This window comes from Manis javanica, chromosome 1, assembly GCF_040802235.1.
Source record: "Manis javanica isolate MJ-LG chromosome 1, MJ_LKY, whole genome shotgun sequence".
In the NCBI taxonomy this organism is placed as follows: Eukaryota; Metazoa; Chordata; class Mammalia; order Pholidota; family Manidae; genus Manis; species Manis javanica.
Window position 1 is genome coordinate 176,186,322 of NC_133156.1, and position 10,293 is coordinate 176,196,614.

At 41.6% G+C, this 10,293-nt stretch overlaps 1 protein-coding gene across 2 annotated transcripts; it reads right to left on the reverse strand.

Moving 5' to 3' along the window:
- Positions 1-6,501: 6,501 nt before the first annotated feature.
- Positions 6,502-9,208, reverse strand: LOC108389176 (regenerating islet-derived protein 3-gamma-like). 2 transcript variants are annotated; one of them, XM_073237528.1, is made up of 6 exons: positions 9,017-9,157; positions 8,779-8,875; positions 8,110-8,228; positions 7,813-7,953; positions 7,061-7,187; positions 6,502-6,778 (listed from the first exon to the last, which is right to left on the reverse strand). In XM_073237528.1, exons 1-6 carry the CDS (start codon positions 9,131-9,133, stop codon positions 6,711-6,713), a joined length of 669 nt encoding a protein of 222 aa, XP_073093629.1. In that variant the 5' UTR covers positions 9,134-9,157; the 3' UTR covers positions 6,502-6,710. The 2 variants fall into 2 exon arrangements, with proteins under 2 accessions (XP_073093629.1, XP_036883138.2); XM_037027243.2 differs by lacking the exon at positions 9,017-9,157 and adding an exon at positions 9,161-9,208 and having other exon boundaries at positions 6,505-6,778.
- Between the last annotated feature and the right edge of the window lie 1,085 nt (positions 9,209-10,293).

The following is a 10,293-nucleotide window of genomic DNA, read 5'->3' on the forward strand; positions in this document are numbered from 1 at the left end:
CAAATATATTAAGAGTTAAATAAAGGTATAAAATAGGACAAGAGTAGTATAGGCAATACTCTAGCAAAATTTGAATGAGAAGGTGAGGAATTAAATATAATTGAGGTTGTGGGAGATAATAAGGCTTAAGAAAGGGTTAACTTTTAAAAAATTTTGTTTGAAATAACTACAGATCATAAGAATGTACAAAGAAATGTGTAAGTGGTCCCAGACACCCTTCACCAGCCTATTTCAATGTTAAATCTTATATAACTGTGGTATCAAAACCAGGAAACTGACATTAGTACAATCCACATAATTTATTCAGATTTTACCATGTATATATGCACCTGAATGTATGTGTGTAGCTATATGCAATTTTATTACATATATATTTTTATAAGTCACTACAATCAAGATACTTAGCTATAATCACACAGCTCTTCCTTGTTATCCCTTCATAGCCTCACCTACTCCTTCTACCTCATTTCTAAATCTTTGCTATCACTGATCTGTTCTATATCTCCATGATTAGGTTATTTCATGAATGTTTTATATCTAGAGTCAAGTGATATGTGTCCCCTTGATATTACATTTTTCACTTGCATAATTTCCTATAGGTTTTCCAAATTATGTGTTTATCAATAGTATGTTCCTTTTTGAACCTAAGTAGTAGTCCATGGTATGGATGGACCACAGTTTAATTAAGCATTCACCTTTCGAAGGACATTTGGGTAGCTTCCAGTTTTGTGCCACTACAAATAAATTTGCTATGAATTTTTCTTTGTAAGTTTCTTTGTGAAAATTAGTTTTTATTCCTCTGAGATATATGCTTAGCAGTGCTCAGAGGGAGTTATAGTATTAAACACCTAGGAGGGAGCTCTTGAAAACATGATCTAATATGGTACTTAAGAAATGAAACTAAACGCAAAATAATAAAAAAGGAAATACTCTAAATAAGAGCCAAAATCAAAAACCAACATTCTAAGAAACTTGTCCTAAAAGACCTATAGTGAATACTCCATCCATCAAGAGAGGGATACACATTCTTTTCAAATACACATAGGCCATGTGTCAATGTCAACCATATTCTGAATCATAAACAAATCTCAATAAATTTAAGAATGTCCAAATCATACATAATAGGTTTTTCTCACTTGAGCTGAAAACAGAAAAAATAATTGAGAAAAACCAATGAAACTCAAAGAGAGCTCTCTCAAATGGTCAATAAAATTGAAAAACCTCTAGCCCAACTGAAGAAAATAAAGAGAAAGATCCAAATTACTAAAACCAAGAATGAGAGTAGGGACATCGCTAAAAATCTTGATGATATAAAAAGTCTATTAGGAAATATTTTGGACATCTTTATGTTAATAAATATGGCAACTTAGATGAAATAGACAGTTTGCTTGAAAGAAACAAACTAAAAAGCTGATCCAAGCCTTCCCACAAAGAAAACTTAGGGTCCAAATCACTTCACTGGTGTATTCTACCAAATATCTAAGGAAAAATCAGTATCAATTCTATGTAAATTCTTCCAGAAAGTGGAAAAGGAAAGAATATTTCCCAAACCACTTTATAAGTTTAGAATTACCCTGATAAGAAAACCAGTATATAAAAAATGAAAAGTAAACAATACTCCTTGCAAAGACATAAGAACTCAACAATGTTTTATTAAATCAAATAAAGCAATATATTAAAAAATAAAACATCATGCCCAAGGAGTGCTTATCTCAGAAATGCAGGTTGTATTAGCACTCAAAAACACCAATTATAATTCAACATATTAATAGAATACAAAAGAAAAATATATGATGATAATCTATCTCTAGATATAGTGAGCATATATTTCAACTGCAATTTAGAACAAGATTCTCTCTAGAGTGCCTTTTCTTACTTGTAGCTACTTTCTCCCACAAAGAGAAACCTAGCTGTCATTATGTACAATATATTTACTTGTTTTGCCAACTTTAGTATACATATATATATTATATATGTATATATATAACGTAGTATATGTAGTAATGTATATCTGCACACACTATATAATGTAGTTTCAGATTGCTACCCTATACCCTTCTGAGAAAAACTTACCTCTAGAGTACAGAGTAGAATTCTTTTTTTGTCTTTAGCTTTTATAAGTATCTAGTCAAATATACTGTTTTCCAAAGTTACTTAAATCAGCTTGTTTTCCCCACATTCTTCAGTATGGTTATGTGATTCATTGTAAAAGAGTTAGATTCATTTGGTTTTGTCTACATTCTATCTTGGGTTCCTTCCAATTTTATCAAAACTTCACATTGTACATCTGAAATATATACAATTTGTCAGTTATTACTCAGTGAAACTAGGGAAAAACAGGTAAAAAAAAGGAAAAGGCTAATCAATAGTCTTTTAAGAAATGACACCTAACAATTTGATATCCGTAAGGAAAACAAATTAACTTTGATTTATACTCATATATTATTAAAAATTAACTCAAAATAGTTATAGATCTAAATATAAAAAAATAAAATTATAATACTTGGAAAAGAAAATAGAGGAGATAATCTTATAACATTGCGCTAAGGAAAGAATTTTTTAAAAATATAAACTACACAAAAAAAGAAATGGATAAATTGGACATAATCAAAATGAAAAGCTTCTGCTCTTCTTGGGATACTGTTAGGAATATGAAAAGGCAAGCCTTCATAAACTGCAAGAAAATATTTCCAAACTGTGTATAAACAAAGAAAGTTTATCTAGACTATATAAAAGTCTCTTATAACTTGATAAAAATAAGGCAAAGAATCCAATACAAAATGGACAAAAGAAATAAACATATAGTTCACCAAAAATATATATATGTGGTAAATTAGCACATGAAAATCATTTCTCAATGTCACTCATTATTAGAGAGAGGCAGATTAAAATCACAATGAGATGTCACTTCACACCTATTAGAATGACTGAAATTAGGGAGACTGACCGTACTGAGAATGCGGAACAGAACTCTCATACACTACTAATGTTGCTATAAATTATACAGTCACTTTAGAAACATGTGATGGTTTTTAAAAAGTTAAGTTCATACCTAGTGTGCAACGTAGGTATCCCACTCCTAGGTATTACCCAAGATAAATGAAAAGCATTTATCTGCACATAAACTTCTACATTAATATTCATGGCAACTTTATTTATAACAGTCGAAAACTGAACACCACTCAAATGTCCATCAACAAGAGAACAAATTGTGTCATATCCACAGAGAATATTACTCAACAAAGAAAATACATGAAGTAGACACACAATAATATGAATGAATCTCAAAATAATTATGCTGAGTATAAAAATCAGAGAGAAAAGTATATATCATATATAATGTATTATTCCATTAATATGAAATTCTAGAAAATGCAATTCAACTTATCGGAAGTGTCAGAACACAGATCAATGATTGCCTTGGATTGCAGAGATTGGAGGAGAGGATGAGAGGTAGGGACAGGGAGAGGAAATCTTCACTGGTGATGGGTAGGTTTCTTATATGGATTATTTTGATGATTTCATGGGTGCATACATATGTCAAGACATCCATTTGTATACTTTAAATACAGTTTATTGTACCTAAAGTATACCTTGATAAAGCTTCAAAATCAAAACGAACAAAATATAAAGGCTCTTCATTTGATCAAAGATTTACTGGGAGGCTAGAGCACCAGGTCTGGACAAGAAGGACCCAGGAATTGACAACTAATAGTATAGGCAAGACCATGCCTATACTATTAGAGCCATCTGATTATGAACTTTATGAGAACCACAGCCACTGGACCCTCACTGCCACCACTGTGGCAGGACCCCAGGCTCCACAGCCATTGTCAATGGTCTCCAACTGCTTTCTTTTCTTTCACCACTACATGGCTGGGACATCTTTCCATTGTCACATCTGGATCAAATCCCACTGACCTGGCCTCCAAAGAACTGAAAGGTAGAGGATATCTTCCACCCTTGCTTCTCTAGGGAAAGCTGCATCAAGGGGCATCCCTCCACACACAGGCTGCATCCTTATTTTGAGTAGCTAAGAGGAAAAAAAAGAAAAAAAGAAAAATACAAGTGACTCTCTGGGCACTCAAGAGACTCCTAACGACTCATAGTTTCTGAAGGCATCAGAAGCCCCCATGTCCTAGGCCTCTCTGACTTGCTCCGTGGATAGCATCCTGCACGGAACATTTTTGGTTCTCTAGTTAGCTGGGGCCTCAGCTAATTACCCAGTTCTGACCCCTTGTTTTTTACATCCTGTGCATTTTCATTTGCAAGACCTGCTCCTTCTGTTCCCTGGATGTGCAACTGTGGCAGATGTTCAATCTGTGGAGGATGTAGGAATAGACTGTTTATTTTTTTTCTTAATGTCTTTCCCCTAACTCTGCTTTTAGAAGCAGCAGCTCATGCTTCTGATTTTCTCCAGTACTATACTCTGTGCTAGGCCGACTCTCCCTCTAGTGGTAGTTTGTTTAATACTTCAGTTAGCTAAAAGCTTATGCTTTGGGCTACTGGCGTTCCAAAAACTGACTGCTAATGACAGTAAAAAATATATTTTGTATCAACACTTTTTTTATATTCGTATAACTAAAATAAAATTTTCACAAAACATTATTTACCCTTGTACTATACACTGTGGAACTTTCTATTCTAGTCTCCTTTTATTTAGGAAAAATGTTATTCTTTTACTAGGAAAAATATTATTCTCCTTTTATTTAGGAAAAATATGTTATTTCCCACTAAACTGATTTATTGACTTCAAACCAGTAAATTGCAACCCATGCTTTGAAAAACAGTGCATCAGGTCATTATTAACACTAAATTAATCTTATGACCTATTAATAGGTATTTCTCACAAGAGATACACAAACATGTATACATGAACCTGTGACCAAATGCTTGATGAGCTAAAAAAGCTATAACTTCCCTTTATTTTCATCCATTCGAACACAGACTTGGAAAATCCCTACAGTAAAGAGCTTGTTTAACCTAGCATATCTTAGTGTTTCCTACTTAACCATGGAAGGAGTATTTCCAAAATATGCACATACAACAATAATTAAACATGAGAAGCTCATGAAGTGAGCATTCCAAAAAATAAGATTTTGGGGAATTCTGCTTTATACATGAGGAAGAAATTCACAAATAAATCCAAGTGCCAAATATACACATAATTTGTAGCAGAGATATATGCAGTTGGAGAGCACTGGGCCCCTGGAGCTGCACTGTAAAATCGACTTAGGAATAATGGGCAAATCTGGTTTGGTGGCAGGAGGTTTGAAGGTGGGTAAGGAAGAACTCAATTAAAGCCAGAAGGGGTGAATCACCAAGTTACCTTGAGGGATATTAGGAAAGAGGGTCCCTTGGTTCGCCTCTCATTCAGATATTCTTTGTATCTGCTATTGCTATCAAATTGTTTTGTCTCCCCAAGTCTATATGGAGAATAAAATTAATGACAAAGGTACCATGAGAAACCCAGGAGACAGTAGGATGGATGGATCAAACTTCAGAAAAAGTTTTGTTCAGTTCATTGGCTCACAATGACTGGCAAATATCCTGGTTAAATAAATAGTTCTCAAAACAAATAAAGATTGAATAAAAACAGCGAAATTAGTGAACATAATAGCCAGCTGGCAACTCCTGGAAGTATAGAGGATAGTCCAAGGTCAGAAGCGGGTATGATACCTAGGGCAATGTGTCAGTTCCCAAGGAGGAAAATCTAAAATAGAAAATGAGCCAGTGTCCAAACAAGAGGCTGAGACAGCTGAGTCTTGTTCACCGCCTATTGGGGTGCCTCCCTGCCCCCTTTCTCTAAGAATTGGGTCTCATCCAGAGGTCCTACTGAGGAGCTCCATCATAACATGTGAGTCAAACTCTCTGCCCCAGGTGATTAGACTGGAGTGAATACCCAGTCCAACCAAGAATAATCAGATAGTCTCCTGAAAGTGAATTTGTCCACTGAAAATACAGTTAAGGTTTTGAATTCCTACAGTGAAAAGTCTGGTAGAATTCTAATGAGCTAGCCATGACTGATCACTTTCCTATACCCCAAGCATAAGAAAACGGATAGTGTGAATGTTATGAACCAAACCCAGTGAAATAAAGAAAGAAACGTAAGGAAAGAGCAACCTCTCATTCTGATTTTTGTTTCTTTTCCAAACTCTTCAGGAGTCCCGGCTATATGCCCAAATCTTGGGTGCACTGAGATGAAGCCATATCCTTTCCAGAACAATCCCTTATGCTTGGCTAAGGCTGTTGGTGTCATACCAGGCGGGATGAGCAGTGGAGTGTGTCAGACAGCAATGTCTTCCACTGTACACAACACAAAATATTTGTGAACAGAGCCAACATACTCATCACAAATATACTGGTGGGTATGTACCTTTAGACATATTCCCAGGGGCAGGTACGAAACTGGACAGAGGAAAGACCTAGCATTCCTCCCACACCCAGTTCTTCAGTCTTGCTGTGAGAATAGAGCACAAAGGCACTTAATTATAGACTAAAATATTTATTGCTCTCTGATACTTTAGTTCATGGTACACATAAACAAAGCCTGAAATGAGGCTGGGAAGCTGGAAGGTCAGAATGAGGTGGGTGGTCGGGACTGGAGGTGTGGGGAGAATATTCCCTTCCAGGTGGGTCTTCACACCTGGGCCATGTCCATCATGAACCGAATTGCACACCCATCTCAGGCTGCTGGCTTCCCATCTGACTTAGCCCGTGAACTTGCAGACATAGGGTAGCTTTGTGTAACAGCCATAATCATTCCACTTCAGGTATCCTGCAGAGACAGTAGACTTAAGGTCAGTGAGGCTGGTGGAGGGTGGGAGTCCAAGGCAGAGGCGTCCCAGATTCCGGTCCAGGAGTCAGAGCCTCTCCAGGATCACCACCAGTGCCCAACTGCAGGGGAAGGAGATGCAGGGAAAGAGAGATGAGAAGGGCCGGGAGAAGACAAACCAACACTGTGTTTCCCAGCTCAGGAGGATTCCCTGAAGGCCAGGCCCAGAAATGGGGAGTGAGGAGAAGGGAAAGGCTAGCAGGAGGTGTCTCTTCTGTTTCGTACCTGTGACTCGTGTCAGGCTCCCACAGTAGCCAGGGCTTGAGATAGTGGCGGGGTCTTTCTCCCAGGCCTGGTAATTCAGCACATCAGAGGTGCTCCACTCCCATCCACCTGCACCAGGCTCCGAGCCCTAGAGAGCAGAGGATGGAGCCAGGTGAAGCTGCGTGGCCATTAGAGTTCTCCTAGCATGATACCCTCAGCTGGGACACGGACGCCCTCCCCAGCGTCATGGAATTTGGTCTGCTCTTCACGTGCTGCCCCAGAGCTCTTTTCTGGGAAACAGAAAAGCAACCGCTTGCTCCTATAGGCAAATCCCAACGATTGCAAAGACCAGGGGAAGCACTCAGAGAACATGGCACTGACTGGACGACAATTAGTGGTGCGTTTGTGATTGAACGTCAAACTCCTTATCTGTTCTATGAGGGAAAAATGGATCCTATCTTCATCTAGGATTCCCTCAGTACAGGACGTGCAGACTCCATGAAGCTCAGGAAGCGGAGTTACAAGGCCTGATGTGGAAACTGCAAAAACTTCAGAAGCAGCAGTTGGCTTCAGGGGAGACAAGCGACCTGCGAAGAGCTCAGCTCTTCAGCTGGCCTCCACGTGGCCCCACACGTCCCGCACCTTCCCACAGATGTCCAGGACCTCTGAGTTCCAGGACGTTCTAGGGCATTTCCTGGGCAGGCACAGGGATGGGGAGCAAGTCTGGGTGGCAGTAGTGCTTGAGAAGTGAGAGGGAGAACATGTAAGCTCACCTCTGTGGGGTCATGGAGCCCAATCCAGACGTTTGAGTAGGAGTTCCCGCCGCTGCTTTTGACCAGGGAGGCCACGAAGGCTGCCTCAGTCCCACTGAGCACGGACGCAAGGTGTCCCGCGGGCCGCTTCTGGCAGGCCAGCTGTGTGGGGAAGGGGAGACCGAGGAGCCGCTGGAGACATCGCTCAGGGAGGGCAGGGCCGAGGTGGGTGAGAAGGGCTGCGGTACTCCCTGTCACCCCCAGGAAGCACAGGGGAGTGGAGACCTCTCACCCCTACATGTAAACCCAGTCACTCACATCCGCATCCATCCAGGACTTTGTTATGGTGAAGAGAGCATAGCAGTAGCCACCATAGGCCTTGGAGCCCTTGGGGCAGCTGATCCGTGGAGAGGCCTCCTTGTCCTGGGAGTCTTCCCCTGGGGTAGCAGAAATAAAGGGAGATGGCGTGAACTGAGGAGAGGGGAGCAGGGTGGGGAGGTGACCCTGGGGCATACCTACGAGGCCGGCGCTCGGGGCGGTGGTACCAAACTCCTGTCTGCCTCTCACTGTTCCCGGCACCCCCAGCACCTCTTGAACTTGCCCCGGCCCCTGCAATGAGGGAGCTTCTCTCTTCTTTTCAGCCTCTCCTTTCACAGCCCAACCCTCCCTGCACCCTGGGCTGACAGCCCTTACACGAGGTCCCACCCATGCTCCTCCCCCGAGTCTTATTCCTGACCCCTCACTCTCTCCCTCTTCAACCTCGCCACGTAAATTAGAGCCTGCTGACAATGGGAGACGACCTCCTGCCGCCGGGACGGACCCCTGCGCTTCTGCACCAGCCGCCGTGAAGGAAGGAGCGGCGAGGGGGGATTGCTGGGCGGGGCGGGAATGCTTCGCCATCACCCTGTGTGCCACACAGGAGCCTTCCCCCTCCCCCGGGCCCTGGGCGTTACAGGGCGCCCAGTGCTAGGGGCAGAGCCGCCTCACCTTGCACCTGGGACAGGAGCACCAGGCAGGAGAGCAGCAGCCAGGACACGCTGCGCAGGGCTGTGGGGGGCAGCATCATGTCTGTGCCTTGAGGCGGCTGTTGGAGGCCAGACGGGAGTGTGGTCAGAGAGAGGGCCTGGGGCCTGTCCTCCCCTACCTCCTGGCTAGTCCCCTAGGAATTCATTGATCAGCATCCATCCCCTTCTATAGTTCTGCAAATACTGGAAAATCTGTGTACCTCCTGCCTCGGAGACCTCCAAGGGCCATCTTTGCTGTGTCTCAGAGCACCTATCTTCTCTGGGGACAGGAATCTTACATGCCTTCCCCCAAATGTATGCAGTGAAACCCCTGCCATCGGTCACCTTCATCAGCCCCCACTTACCTGGCTTGCAGGGATCAGTGGTGGTGTGTGAGGTGAGGAAAGACTGGGCTTTTATAAGACGATCTGAGGGAGGGGCTCCAAAATCAGTAAGAGGAGTGTGGAGATAGGGCAGGGGTCATGGAGAAGGGCTGGGCGTGGATTCAAGGAAATTCCCGCCATGGGGCGGGGACTCTTCCTTGCAAAGGCTGGGAACTGCCAGATGTTGAGTCTTTCCCATTAGCAGGCCAGCACAGCCCCCAGGAGCTGGTGAAGTTTGAACTTTCCACACCCTTCTCCAGACACCTTGTTCTGAAAAACTTACTGGAAATAATGGCACTCCTGGGGCACAAATTCTGATATACATAGTTTAAAGTACTTTGTAGAACTGGATCATTAAAGGAAATGTCAAAAGCATATTTTTGTGCAATTTGCCAAACTCTCTCTCCTTTAAGCATATCTATGGGCTTCTTTAAACCATAAGATTAAAGAAAAACAAATTGAGTAAAAATTGGGTGGGTATAGGAATTGGAAGTATTGGTGAGTACATAGAATTAGTTCAGGGAAAAGAAATAATTGAAACCAAGGATAGGAACAAATGTTCAGTGTTGCTGCTTCCACAAAGCATTGAGGTGTGAAGGAGTGTGGAGTAATCTCGTAGGTCAATAGGCAAGCCAGGACCATAAGAAATAGACTTGTCTTCCAGCACATCTGTGTAAGAAGACTGAAAAATAGTTGCTCAGTTCAATTCATTTCTGAGCTGGTAATCTGATACCTCAGAGGAGCTTTCTTGTGATCTGCAGACCCACAGGAGATCTTCAAGGCCCTTTCAGGGGCACTGTGAAATTGTAATTTTCTTAACTACACTAAAATGACATTTGTCTTTTTCACTGTGTTGACATCTGCACTGATGGAGCAAAAACAAAGGTGAGTAAGAGTTCTGGTGCCTTGGTATTAATCAGGGCCATGGGATCAACTGGATCCTTCATATTCATGCACTTGTCAGAAACAAAATAGACATCTTCCCTACAAATTGACCTTAATGAACTTGACGTAGCAGTACAGATAATTTTAGTACGTCTTACCCCTCGAATACATTTCTTTTACTATTCTGTATGAGTAAATGGGAGGTCTGCATATACAAGTATTATGGTTAT